Source organism: Atta cephalotes (assembly GCF_000143395.1).
Source record: "Atta cephalotes unplaced genomic scaffold scaffold00021, whole genome shotgun sequence".
In the NCBI taxonomy this organism is placed as follows: Eukaryota; Metazoa; Arthropoda; class Insecta; order Hymenoptera; family Formicidae; genus Atta; species Atta cephalotes.
The window spans coordinates 405167-420308 of record NW_012130085.1 but is presented as its reverse complement, the minus strand read 5'-3'; the positions used below and the strand labels follow the sequence as shown (position 1 = coordinate 420308).

The 15142-nt window shown below is 35.5% G+C and overlaps 1 protein-coding gene across 1 annotated transcript in view; it reads left to right on the top strand.

Annotated features, from left to right (window-relative positions):
• The window catches only part of LOC105619441 (puratrophin-1-like), a 158075-nt gene that overhangs the window by 46874 nt on the left and 96059 nt on the right, over positions 1–15142 (top strand). Inside the window, exon 5 of the mRNA XM_012200959.1 lies at positions 7457–7574. Within this exon, the coding sequence (XP_012056349.1) occupies positions 7457–7574 (118 nt within the window). The remainder of the gene's footprint in view (positions 1–7456; positions 7575–15142) is intronic.

Here is a 15142-nt window from a genome sequence, read left to right as displayed (position 1 = left end):
TCGACCGCTCTTATCACACCGATCTGTGTTCATGGAACGAGTCGCTTCTCGAAACCTGGTCTGTGCACCGATCTTATTTTCTAGGGAAACCGGCATCGAACGCGGAGAAAAGATTCGCACGATTGGTACGATAGATCGGAACAAATTCCTCGGATCAGTGCGTGACTTTTATACACAATAAAAGGAACGTGTTAATAAATTGTACGTCTACAACTTTTAGAAATCGTTTTGTTGCAATATGTCTCATAATTATTTGAACAATACATTATTTTTGAGATTTTGTTTCAAAATTATAAAAAGTATTAGAAGCAGAATTTTAAGATTCAGATTTCATTGCTTTTAGATTAGAAATTTAATAAATCATGATATCAGAAAATATTTAAAAAATGTAATTATAATTAGAATAGATTAAGAATTTTTTTAATAGTTTCTTGATATAAACAATAAACTTTGAAATTAAAACAGTGTAAACAGTATATTTTATATAGTATTTAGACATTGTTTATATTAAAAAATAAGACAGATAAATTTTTATGATTTCTTCCTTTTCCATAATATTTACACGAAATATTAAATATTATGGAAAAGGAAGAAATCATAAAATTTTTATTAGATGTTTTTTAGTACATGTCGTTTATAGCGCAATATGTATATAGTTAATAAATGTATATAGTTTAATAAAACAGAATATGCAAACGAAGCTGCGATCGGTTGGTCCGTTTCTGCTCGTAAATAGTAATGGGCATCTGTTGGTGTGGGGGCGTGAGATTCACCCTGGAGACCTTGCATCGTCAATGTATTAGAGAGTAATGTTAGTGGACGCGTGAGTGAGGAACATAGTAAAAAACAAATATAGAAACATTTGATAAATATTCATGCAATAGGAAATGCATAATTGAAAAATTAATAAGGTTAAATAGTTAACCTTGAACATTTATATAATCTGAAAGATCAAACAATAAATATGATTTATCTAATTTTGATCTATCTAATAAGCCGAAGAGATTTTTCTAATATTACGTATTAGATAAGCTTACTTTTTCCGATCTTACAAAGAAGTAAATTAAATTTATTATAACATGTCAATTAATTCTATTTTAACTATCTATTATTATTATAAATTTAACTTGAAAAATTTGGTTGGTATATTTATATGTCGTTATAAAAGCGTGTTACTTCATGAAGCTAGTCAATAATAAATTCTGCGGTATTATAACGCAATGAAAATTATTTTTTCGCATATGGAAGCATTTATTTCTTCTTCGTGGCATTGTATAATAGCGTGAGAGTAACTAGGCACATAAATCCATGTTACTCTGTAAAATAGGCGGATGCCACGATGATTCGGCTTTCTCGAATCGCATTAGGCCCGATGCGTCAGCGCACGTGCATCACGCTGCATCACGCAGTGCAACTGCATCCTTCTCAGCGGACGTGCAATCGACCGCGCGAGCTCGATCGTGTACATATGTACGTACGTATCCGCGGTGTACTTGGACCGCACGTGATTATGGTTATCACGTCGACGATTGGATCAAGTGCATTAGCCACGCACGAATCGACTATACATGCCGCACACACATTCTGTATCACCCCGACCCTGGCTCGGTCATGCCGGCAGAATACTTTAGGATAGGATCGAGAGACGAGGGCGTGATCCTGCGATCTTTACGGCCGATGCAACCGCATTCGTGCGATCGAGAGTCAAGGTCATGGTTGTAAAGTTTGTATTTACTTCGTAACGCTTCAGCATTACCGGTTTCGCGAGTCCTCACTCGCAAGCTTGCTCAACGGAATCTCTACAAATGTTGACAAGCAGGGTTCAACAGCGGTGTGAATCACTGTTTTTCGAAGGAATTGGGTATATAAAGTAAGATAAAGTAATTTTTATATTAACGATTCACACGATCGCTCGACCCGTTACTTCTTGAAACTTACCTTGTAAATGGCTGAATACACGAAAGATACGTAAAGAAAATATATGACAAATGCAGTATATGAAAATACAAGACTTATAACGATCGCGAAGATATTTTCTATCATCTGATTGAAATATCCTCCATGAGATTTTGTAAACAACCTCTGTAAATTTGTTTCGATGTTAGGTCCATTCAGTAGCATGTTTCTAACGGAGATCTATTCCGTCACTTACTAATTGACTGGCCGGTCTCTCCCATGGCTTCTCAATAACGGTCATGATGAAAAGATAATGTCGGGGTGCGACGTTAACGTCATCTTAGCGTTGCGATATGTGCACATCGGGTGTATACAGGCGAGCGCACGACACGAGGTTCGGGTTAGGATCAAGGAGATCAAGGATCGAATTGTATATATATATATATATGTTCCCGCACTCGGCTAGAACACCTGGAGCATGTATCGCGTATGATCGACGACTGGTTTGCAGAAGTCGATGGTCCGTCGAAAGGTGAAAGATTCAAGGTTAATAGAGGTGGAGATTTTTTCCCGTGTTACCACAGATATTTTTCTAAACAAGAATGACATGTCTCGTTGATCCTTATGCGTCAATTCAACTTTCTAAATAGTAATACGATCTAGAAATTTTGAACAAATAGTACTTTCAGAATATTAGGTGACATCTTGAATTATTGGACAAATTTTCTCACTTACGACACTACAAATTTTTGTTTATTTGATTTGCAGATATTTACTTATGACTTTAAATTTCAATGAATCATACTCAATATTTATTTTTTCTTTAAAATATTTACATCTGGTATTAATATTAATTTTGCATAATTTTCTAAATTTTACAGTTTCAATAAAAATGAAGATAAATAATGTAAAGTCAATGATTAATTAATGAATAATCTCATTGGCGAAAGTGAATATTCGTCACGCGGATAACTGTACGACGTGCAGTTGAAGTCGAAAGAACGTTAGTCAAGCCATTAATTTGTCGCGGCGAAGTTACGATCGCGGAACTTCCTCGATGGGCTTACATTGCGAGAAACTTACGGTGCTACTTGCCGCGGCGAATGTATAATCGCCGATTACCCTAACAAGTACGTGGTGGTGCATTGAGGCGACTAATTAAGCGATTATAGCATCTTGGGCGAGCTAACGAGTGTTAATCCACAGGCGAATCGTGCCTGTGGGAGCTCAGAGGGTCAACTTTGCTGCACGCCTAGCCGAGCACGACGATGAGTTTTCTCTCTTATCAATATGCTTGTAGAAAATCCCATATCGAGCGTGCTAAAGATACTGTATTTCTCTCGATCATGTAATCGTTGTACTCACAATACGCAATTTCGCTCTCCTCTTGTTTCCGAGAAACGTTTCATATAACTTAGCTTTTACGGGATAATATAACTAACGGTTTCATAGATGCGTAAAGAAGAAAGAAAAAAAATACAGGCAAGAAAGGAAAGATTATTTCAATCCTTTTCACACCTTTGCAGCTTTCTCTTCAATATTTGCCGATAATAAGAGCCAACATTAAATTATATTAGAAAACGTGTGAAATGTATATTGTTAAAAAAATATATGTCGTCTTTCTCGACATTATTTCTTGATGGAATCGTTTTCCTGTCCCATATATTCTCGAACTTTATTGTTCGAATCCCAGCTGAGATAATATTTTTCGCAATAAATTGTTCGCTGATTTAATATTCTTATTAACATCAGATTATTAATATGTTTATAAAAATGCTTATTAACATTAAAAATTAAGTTGTTTGTCAATTTAATTTGTGATATTACTATTCTGATTCTGTTTATGATTGCGTTTCAAGACCAAAAAAAGATTTCGACGCATGATTTGCAATAATCATAAGTTATATAATTTTACACGAAAGAAATATTGAAACGCGTCATATAATTTTAAACAATCATCAGCATAACCGAAAATTATTATTTTCAGAGAATTCCTCGATAATCTAATTAAAACACTCATCTGTTTATTGGATACATCGAGTATCAATCTGCGATTAAATCGCGAGTGTATTACAGACCCGCAATTCCGGCCAGTCCGCAATATCCGTCGCAGCAAAATTGAAGATAATAATTTATGAAGTGAATTACGCATTACGGCCAGGCGTTGTTCGTCTCGCGATCGGTACATCGACGTTTTCATTTTAATAGAAATTGATTGGCGAAGAGAGCCGCGAGAACAAGTAGGAAATTAAAGAGATGAAAGAGAGAGGCAGGGTGGAAGGCCGGGCCGGGGGGGAGGGGGTAGGGGGAGGGCAAATGCGGCCATATAATTAGAAATCACGGGGATTTACGGGGCATCATGCAATAAATCCAAAAAGTAACGGCTAATGGCACGCATATTGACGTATCCATCTGGCTATCGTTCATCTTTCTCACGAGTCCCACACCATGCGCACGCCCCGTATACGCGACGCGCGCCTCGCGGCTACTCCGCGCGAGCGGCTCGCTCTCGCTCGCGCGGAGAGGACGAGACGAAAGAATCGACGCCTCCAGAGTGAACTACGGGGCTTTCTTCTGAGGAACGAGGGGAGGGAGAGGAGACGTCGCGCCGACCATAAGCACGCTTGATTTACGTTAAAAGCCGAGCTGGGTCCGCGTTGAGTCTTTATCGGGTAGGAGTGAGACGATGATGATGAACGATCGGCGATTTGTAGAGGCGATCGGCGAATGCGCGCATATGCGAAACGGATATATGTATGCGCCTGAGCGAATCTGCTGATCATCTGCAACCCGTGGCCGATATTCCGAGTGCACAAAACGTAGCTTTGAGAAGATCGCTTTATGTCGGTAGAAAAATGGCAATCACACAATCGTCATTCAGATCAGTTCGTTACGTGCGGTATACAATCGTGTCAATTATCGTTCTTTGATAACGCTTTTATATGTTATAAATTTTCTATCTTTCTATAAATTTTCATTATTTATCACATTAGAAATGAAATTTCAAATTTTTATTATAAAACCGAAGTTAATTTAAGATTATCTAAAAAGACAGATTATGTAATAAAAATTAAGATTAACAAAAAAATTAATAGAGATTTTATTATTTGTTCAGATATATTTAAAAATTACAGCTCTTTAATTTTCAGCATTAAATAGTATTTATTGAAAGGCGAATTTCAATTGAATATATTTATATATTCTATCATATTCTACCGTTCTATGCACTATCGAATTCTATCCTATTAATGTCACTATCTATAACTGTAATGCTGAATATGTTGCACTGCGAGGCGGTAATTCTCCAGCGAGCAGGTAGTCCGGATTAACATCTTCATTCCGAGGGAAACCCCTCGCTTGCGCATGGTGCAGCGGTAATCGATCGATTATGGTAATTCGAGCGCGATCATTAAAAAAGCTGCGCGCCCACTGTTGGTGATTGTGGTACTCGACGCAGTCACTACGCACTAGCGGCGATAAGTGGCCGCAATGCGTGCAATTCGATTAACGCAACAACGAGTGCGTGAGCGGTCGTTCGTTGTGCATGAAAAGGGAGAAACCCACCCACGCGATCTATTTGCGATCACAGAGGCGATACACCGATTCGAGAAATCTATTTTGACGTATTTGTAGAACGATCAACACTTTATCCGTTAGCGTTGTAGTTGAACCGTAATCTGTAGCATTATGGTATTTTAAATTATTAAAACGTCAGAAATGAATCTCTGCTATTACACATATTGTAAAGTACTGTTTATTTATAATTAAGTTTAATGTAATTACATATTATTTTTTATCAACGGTTTATTTCTTCTAATATTAATAATAAAGCAAATTGCTTTATTATGATTTATTATAATGTATACACATTTATTATAATGCATAATGTGTACACATATGATAGTTTTATATAATCTTGTACAACACATTTACAAATAACACAAAGTAAATATATCATATTTGAAATATGTTATTGATACACATTAGAAACCACATCGGGCTTTGGGTATATATTGGCAAATCATGTCGTTATGATTAATTTATCATATCTCAGAACTGTTTGTAATTATAGGATAGAATATCGTTGAATGATTGAACGGTAAATAATAATAATGATAATGAAAGTCACTACATGAAAGTCACTAAAACTAATCTTTAGTTTCACTGTCATTTGAATTAGCTGCGGTAACTGTAAATTAAATTCTAGACAAGAATTAGTGTTTTATTATACATAGAAAATAAAAGATATAAAGTTAAGTTTTTGAGATATTTTAAAGCTGAGATTAGCGTGGCTGTTTGCCAGTCATTAGACATTTTTATCGCGTTATTGCATAATCGATTAAATAATATCTACGTGGATGAAAATGTTTTAAACTACTATGTGTGTATCTAAATATAAAGCAGAACAAATCATCGTGTGAAATGTTTCATAGAACTTTACACCTTAATAGAAAATTACATTGTATATTGATTTCTTTCACAGCTCGTGTTTATATACGATTTACTTATATCTAATTGTTATATCTATTAATATATCTTATTATTAATGCTATATTTATTACTTTGCAAAAATATAAATTTATATTTATAAAAATACAAATTTAATTTTTGATACTGTTTCAAATTTTATGAATATGTAAATTTGTAGCAACAGAAGTAAAAAAATATTCAATACACAGGTTTTATATTATTTTTAAATTATGTAGAACGATTGTATTGATTTTTGTGCTAATCTCTAAATATTTTTCTTCTACAATAGCAAAATATATTTCTAGTTATAAACTTCTCTCTATCAAATCTCAATTTCTTCAAATATATTTTTATTTATTACTTGTAGACAATAAATGCGAAGTCAATTAGTAATTAACATTCACGATGTTCACCTGTAGAACTTTTTTTTATATTACGTTTTTATGTTACGTTCTCAAACGCAGATCATCTTTAAGCAATGCTTAGAGGCGTCGGCTTTATTTAATGATCAATAATATATAGTTAGGTTACGACCTCAACATCACGATTTGCAATAACACGGATGAAAACGAACTGTTACTCGGCATTATCTATTACGATCACGGAATTGTTTGTAATGTCACTGCTGGTACATTTCACCCTGTAGCTAAGAGACCTTATTCAAAGATGACCTACTCTCCCGAGGTACAACTAAAAGGATGTCATTTAATAATTTATGCCGGATAGGAAGATTGCAATCGGCAATCGCTCATCGTAAATCGAATCATGCTCTGTAATCAGCCATGCTCGCCAACATTTTCTGCACCGTTGAGACAATTCATGGTGCGCCATCGCTTGTATCTGTTACAATGTAAACATGCGAAGAAATAACACGCTATGTGTACAGAAAAATTATCTTTCAGAGATTTGCAGATCTTTAAAGATTTGCATTCTTTTTAGGTGAAAAAATTCAACATTATAATACAATCATGTAATTTTGATATTATATGTACAATTTTAAAATATTAATTTTTATATGAACGAATTGCTGTTCAATTTTGACAAATTTTAAATAAGATATATTAATGAAAATTGTTCTGATTGCTCACAGGATACTCAGACGTCGCCGGAAGACCGGTTATCGAATTCGAGGACAATGTATCCACAAGGGAAACCCTTTCCATTAGAGAGACGTCGTCTTTTCTACTCTACCTCGCTCGTCTACCCAGGTATGTATCCATCGTATAATGCATCACTTTGGCGCACATCGAGATCAGACCATACAGTCTGCAGTTGCGAAGTACTAATAAATCAATCGGGATTATCGCGAGATCAGTCGCGCGTGCAGGGCCCGCTGAACCATACCATAATTTATGAATTCGATTAGCGGGCGACGCGGCCGCGATAATTTTTACGAAGGGCGTTTTTAACTCGCAAGAAAATTCACACTTTACGGCCGCAGCATACTGGCGCGAGACACCCATTTATTACACCGGCATCTGTACTCCTCAACGAGGCTGTTGTAGCCGATAATAACTGAAATCATCCGACTCCGAATTGGCAATTTATTAATCCCGGCTGGGCGAGAAGGAAGGAGCGCGTGAGCTTTCCGTTAAATAAACGTGATCGACGCCGATGTCGGTAATAATTATAATTTTCCATCGTCATGAAGTCGCGGGCACGCCCACTATAATCGTCGATACGGAGCAGAGTCGCGGCTTGCCGTTCTTTCCAACTTGACCGCATCTCTTCCTACAAGCTCTCTAAGCTTCTCTAGTTTGTAAGCTATTCAATTAACACGCTTACGACGTGCCTACCGACAGAACGCTTTCTAATATCGGTGCAATGGCGATTAAACACCGTGAGAACCGAATCGGAGCAAATAGACATCGATTCGATTATAGAAAATTTTTCTGAACATTTAATATTTAACGAGATTGTTGTCAATTTATTAATTATCAGTTATTAATTAATTGAAATATTAATACCTAAATTTAGTTAATTAATGAATATATGTGAGATATGTGCGCAAGAGAAAATATAGTGTCTGTTTGAGACATCTAAATTAAACTTTATTTCAATATAAAAATCACAAAGGATTGAAAAAGAATTATTGAAAAGATTTTATGTCTTTTTTCTGGAAAAAAATAGTTTCTACATTTTTATATTATTTATACACTGAATATTTTATTAGGCCATTAAATTATGTAGGCACTTAAACTGATTGCTAGAATGTTAAAACTTTTGCAGCATCACTCTCATCATGTTCGAGTTTCTTACATAATAATTTTGATGGTCCAACAAAATTATTTTCAGATTTATATCTAGTTACATTTTTAGATACTTTAACAAACTCATCTTTTTATCATTTTACTTCTCAGATATACATTCTTTTCATTGCGCATCGGCATGCGTCTCTCGTTCGTGATAATCGCGCTGTCATTCCGCGATTCTGTGACCGCATTCGCATACTCTCCAGCTCATAAAATACATCACGCATTATAGCCACGTTGGTATTAGTCATCACGCGGCTTTATGATTTTCCGTCCAACCGATAACGCCGAACTCTCATGCACTTCGTCGGGAAGCATACGAGCGGGAGAATAGTATCGGTTCGACAGTGGAAAGAACGGGACGAAAAACGAAGAGCGAGAAAAGCGCGCACTATTACGCTCGGGGCATCTCTCGGCAAGAAACACGCCGATCTATCTTTCGGCATCTTCGACGCGAGCGAGCCAGCGTCCGTTTCCGCGTCGGCGACTCTTTCTCGCCGGCTTGGGAAAAAGTGGCGGAAAATTTCCGCGATTTCATCGACGCTGTCTTTCGCCACGTCATGTCGGTATACCGCCTTTCATCGGGTATTCTAGCGCGAAGTTTAATTCATATAGCTGATCAGCCGTCCCCGTGGGCTTCTCAGATCGCGATATATCTCGATATGCGAGGATAATTAAAGGGGTCTTTCTGAAAAAGCGTTGCGAGATCGCGCTGCCGCTTTCAAACTTCACGAGAATTATGAATTTATGAGAAAAGATCGCCATAACGAGACATACCCTGGCTTGACTGACGATTTCCCGTGTCGATATCAACAAAGCAAAAAAAAACGTGTTTGCGATACCAAAACTCACGTAAATGACCTATCGCTCGTGTTCCCAGGACTATCCAGGTCAGAGCGATACTTCTAATTTATCGCGGCCGAGTTATCATCTCGCGTGGCCACAATACGCATTGTTACATGTCGATATCTTTCGTTGCCGGAAGAAAAGCAGGCAGGCACGGGAGCGTACATTTGCTGCTTGCACACGCGAGCTAATCTCGAGAGGGGCGCCATGGAATCCGCGACGAAAGCCGACGGTGTCATAATGATCCTCTGAGGGGAACACGATCGCCATAAATCAGCCTGCCGGTTATATACCACGCGGTGTACGGCGCGCGGGATTCATTAGCATTTTTCTGTGGTCGTAGTGGGAAAGCGAGGAACGACGTTGACATAGCGCCTAGCTGGGCTATCGGTGGCAGATTACTTGCGGATAAGCACGGCGGATGCAGATTTATTGCGCTACTGAGCAAAACGATGAAACGTCTGGGAACTTTGCGTGAAACTGACCCCGGAATTTTCACGTGCACATAAACGCATACTTTACCGCTTACCGCGTTATCGTGCCGTGTAATATCTTAACTTGACGTGTTATGGTGCGGCACTCTTTCATCTCATCGCGTAATCTACGGAAAATCGTTTAATTGGACGGATCACGCGTGATCGAATAATCGGGAATATGCAATTATTTCAAAATTAGCCGCAGATCTATACTGCGATTCGGGTGTTGACTGTCGGATAATATTATATTTACATGTACAAATTTGTGATATTTCGATATCTGCATTACTGAGAATATTACTTAAAAATTTATTATCTCTCTAAAAATTTATTATCTCTCTAAATTCTTTGGAATGAAATTTCACTGTAAAGAGTGAAATTTGAGTTGAAAAAGTTGAAAAAGAAACTCAATTTTCAATCTTTAAGAGTAAGATTCCATTCTTCAGAGTGAGGTTTACTCTGAAAATTTTAGAGAGTACAGTTGTCATTTCTTCTGCCGGAGATTTCGCTATCTTACCAGAGATCGATTATTAAAATTATTGTCTTGTAGTGTGTTGTGTGTTGTTCTCTAAAAGAAGATTATCAAAGCTTTTCCATCAGCCGAAAAGCTAAAGATTTCTCCAAAAAACTGGAGTCTTTGGCTCAAAACCAGAGACGAGTGACAATTGTTTATTTCTAATTAATTGATTATTAATATTTGTCTCAAAATTGACGATTTTTATTTGCATGTTGTTTCCTAGATCCGGCGAAACCTGTCTTACACGTAGATCAAGTAAAATATTAACTGCGCTCTGATCACGCCTTAGTTTCACGCAAGTTGAAGGTGAAATGGCGAAAGCGTAGTGTGTACCCCGTTATCGCGCATTAAGTGCACTCATCGTGTATGTCCGCAGGTATCGAACGAAGTTTATTGGCTAATTGAAATTCGCTGATAGAAATACGGTGGGTGGCTTGTCGGTTAATCGACCACGCGTTTCCGTTTTGATTGTACTTCCTGGATTTGCATTTATATTTGCATATATTTGCATAGCTGGTATTATGAGTAAATCTTGCCTATGCTACGCTACAGAACATATCATTTCATAAGCTTTGATCTTCTTGGTTTCCGAGAGATATCTTGTTTACCGAAGTGCCTGTAATAATGGTTCTTGTTAAGAAAGATATTAACTATGCAATATATTTTTTACTGCTTACAATCTGGATCTTCTTTGTTTAAATTTTTTTTATTATTCAAGGCTTTCAGAAAACGTAGAAAAATCAACGGTTATTTTTTAACATTTCTCTATTATATTACCGAATAGTTTTTAAAAAATTCAATTGTTTAAATTGACATTTGAATAAAATTGAGAAAGAAAGAGAGTGAAATTTTGCTTGTGCCAAAAAATATCAAGAATGCAATTGATTGAAGGGGAAAAGTTAAAATTTTTATAAATAATAGTTTATTGTCTAATTTAATTTAGTTATTTAATTTTTAAAATTATTTTTTTTAATTCTTTGAATGTATTCTCGAAATAATTGATAAAATTGCAGCATCATATATCTTAGCACGTGCTAAGTGAATTTTAAACTGTTATCGAACAATGTCAAAAGAAGATGATCAATTGATGTTTATTATAACAGGTAAGTTGATGGCAAACGATAAAATCTGCGATCTTTAGAATCTACACGTGTAACGGGTCCATGCAACTTTCTTAATTCGAGATTGTCATAGTGTGAAGTAACAAGTCATGTTTCACTGCAGTGGCTTTTGCAGTGGCCGTCTTGAAAGCTTATATCTCACACGGGAGAAATATATTAAGCGTCAAGCGAGACTCCCGCGGTTTGCGTTACGCGTAATAACTTGATTAGTCGCGGTGAAAGGTCGAATCACCAAAAGTAATTCGCGAATGCATCGCCAAGCGAAATTGACCTCGACTCGTCTTTCACCGTTAACTCGCATCGCCGGTTTGTCCGGCGATGAATCGGAGCTTTGATCGTTATATTAAGGAGGAGGGTGAGAAATTGACTGACGGATACCCGCGTGAAAATGTATATACAATGTAAGTGCATTCGTGACGATGCGTCTTATTAACGCAATTTTATTCATTCGTAAACTTGTAATACTAATTATACATGTCAAGATAAAAAAAGTGTCTAGACAATTTTTTTTCCTTTCTTCTCGAAAAATGTATGTAATTGAGATAATCCGACAAAGACAAAAATCTCGTTTTCTCTTCATTTTCGAAATGAGATGCTCTTAAATTATACAAATAAAAACCTGATTATAAATATAGGGTATTTTAAAAATAAAGGATAATTGCTTGAGAGGCAATTGGAACTAAAAAACGAGAATAAAGATGATATAAATATGATATCGAATGCTTCACTGAGAAAAATGTCTGGTTAGATTAATTGGAATTTTGGTTGAAAATAACGAATTAGAATTTTTTAATCAAATCTATTAGAATCTAGTTGAGGTAATTCTAAGTTTAATCAGAATTCTGATTAATATAACCAGAATTTTTTTTAGTTCGTCTATTTTCAACCAGATATTTTTCTTGTTAATATTGTTTTAAAATGATTACCATTTTTATAAAAATTGCTTTTTTATAGAAATTGCTTTGCTTTTGAATTTTATCAGGATTAAAAAAAAGAAATGGCTTTTATGAGTTTTATAACATAATTTAAATGAAATAAAAGAGTTGTGGATTGTTTTAACGTTATCCGAAATGGCACCTCTCGTTCCTACATGAAGATACAGCTCACTTAGCCCACTTTCTTGAAAGAGATCAAAACCCACTTTCTTGAAAGAGATCAAAACCCTACAGAAAATAACGTATTCCGAACCTACCATGTTCATACCAATTTTTTTCTTATTTTTAAGTTCCCAATCATCTCCTGAGCAATTGACCTCTACTTTTGAAATACCCTGTACATATACATACTGCTTTGACTCACATGATCTTACGTATGAACGACTTGCACGATACTTGCGAGAATATCGATGAGGGCAGTAACGCGGTATCGGTGCTCACTGCAACCAGATATACCACGACTAATAATTAATAGACGATCGCGCGAGTAAACGGTAAGCCGAGGAACATTCCGGTGGCTGGCAACCCGTCGCGTATATATCGTGTATCACGTAGGATGGAGAGTCACGAGCGGCAGATTGCAGGACGATAGGATCGCGGGGGATCTCTCGTTTGATCCAGTTGTGCACCTGACCGCATTTCCGCATGAGTTATGGATGCGCATCAATCCTTTTATCCCTCCCTTCTTCTCGAGAAACTGACATGATCGTCGACTCTTCTTGCCCTCCCACCGACACGAGCCACCCTCGTTTCTGATGATGGTAACGGTAACGACTTCGGCGAAACGTCCCTCATTGCTATCACGCTCGCTTTTCCCTGCGGGACAAAGATCTGCAGCTGCAGTTTACCGACCCACTTTTAAGATCGTATCTGGTATCCGAGGGCCTCACCTTTTTTCTGGCCGCCGCCAACTTTTTGTCCTTCCCTAATTTCTTTCCTCTTATTTTTTTCTACCTAATGTCTTCTCTCTCGACCACTATGATGGTCAATGTTCCTTTATTTTTTTTAGTCGTAAAGCTCTTAGTGTTATCGATAAATATTTATGTTTCCTGACATTTTTGACAGTGCATAATTCAAGCATTCCATTTCGAAGTTTATCGAATGAAGAGACAAGAGTTTTGTCTTTGTCGGATTATCTGAATTATCTAGAGTGAGTTATTTTGTGTTCTTAATAAAGTTCTAAATAAGTGTAATTAATAAAGCTCGAAGAATTAAAATTTTTAAGAACAAATACATTAATTGATCTATCGATTTTATAATGTTTTACGTATAATAGTATAAGTTTGAAATAATTAATAGAAATGAAATAAATTCTGAATGAAAACCCAGTCCGAAACTTTTATTATTCTAATCGCATGTTTTTATGGAAATTATGATCCATTGGTTTTTCATGTACATTCACTTAAATTTATTTACATATAAAAATATGATCCTGGCTGTATATATATATATATATATATATATATATATCCCTTTTTATTAGGCATAAAGATTTATTATTTTTTTATGGCGAAATATATCATTACGACTCCTTTTATTTTCTCGATGGGAAGAGTCACGTAAGTTTTGCGCAATTGGATTCTTGGTCGCAGTGCGATTAGCATCGTAAAACCAACGTTTAACCGGCGGTATTTACATACTCGTTAGAGCACTATTAGCAGCATTAGAACATATATTAAGAATATAGGTTTCCTTTTTAGTGTCAGTTCGCACGATCTGCTGCCGTCCGCGGATGAATGCTCTACTTACGTCGAGTTCGACTTCTCGACTTTCTACGAGTTCGTCGTCTCTTTAAAGTTCCGAAATTTGATCATTCGTGATTATTGCTATCGATATGTAAATTTTATATACAAGGAAATAGATCACTATTAATTAATGTAATACAAGTTTCTTGTATATTTCGCGTTTTCGATGATAAGATATATATTATAATCTAGATCTTGTATAAACACAAACGACATAATTATTAATTTAAAAGGAAAGAAAATATAAATACACTATCAAATTCAATCTTGAAGTGATATAGAATACGTAGTCCAATTATACATTATATATTGTGTCCTCAGACACTTAAATAAATAGTATATAATAGTATATAATAGTATATAATATTATATATAATAGTATATAATATTATTATATAATAATATAAATTAAATATATAATATATAATATATAATATATATAATATATATAATATATAATATATATTAAGTATATAATAATATAAAAAACTGCTTAAAAATTGAAATCATACTCCCAGTTATTTATAATAATATTAACCATCAAAGAGTCCAAACTGATATATGGAGAATTTTTAAAAGCATGTTTCCTAATTTTTAGCATAGCAAATTGGACTCATTAAGACATATTTTAATATTCAATGATCTCGCTCACGCATATAAAATTCACGTGTCAATAGCATTCTAAGATTCACTATTTCAGTACGATTTATCACGTTTGATATAATATAAATTAATATAAATTAATAAAAAATGATATATAGAAATTTCTCTTTTAAATAATAAAAAATATTATTTAAATGTATACATATTTATAATCAGTAACATGTCGTTTCCTTATTTTAATTTATCCTCAGATTAGAAACATAATGACAAGTCAACTATCT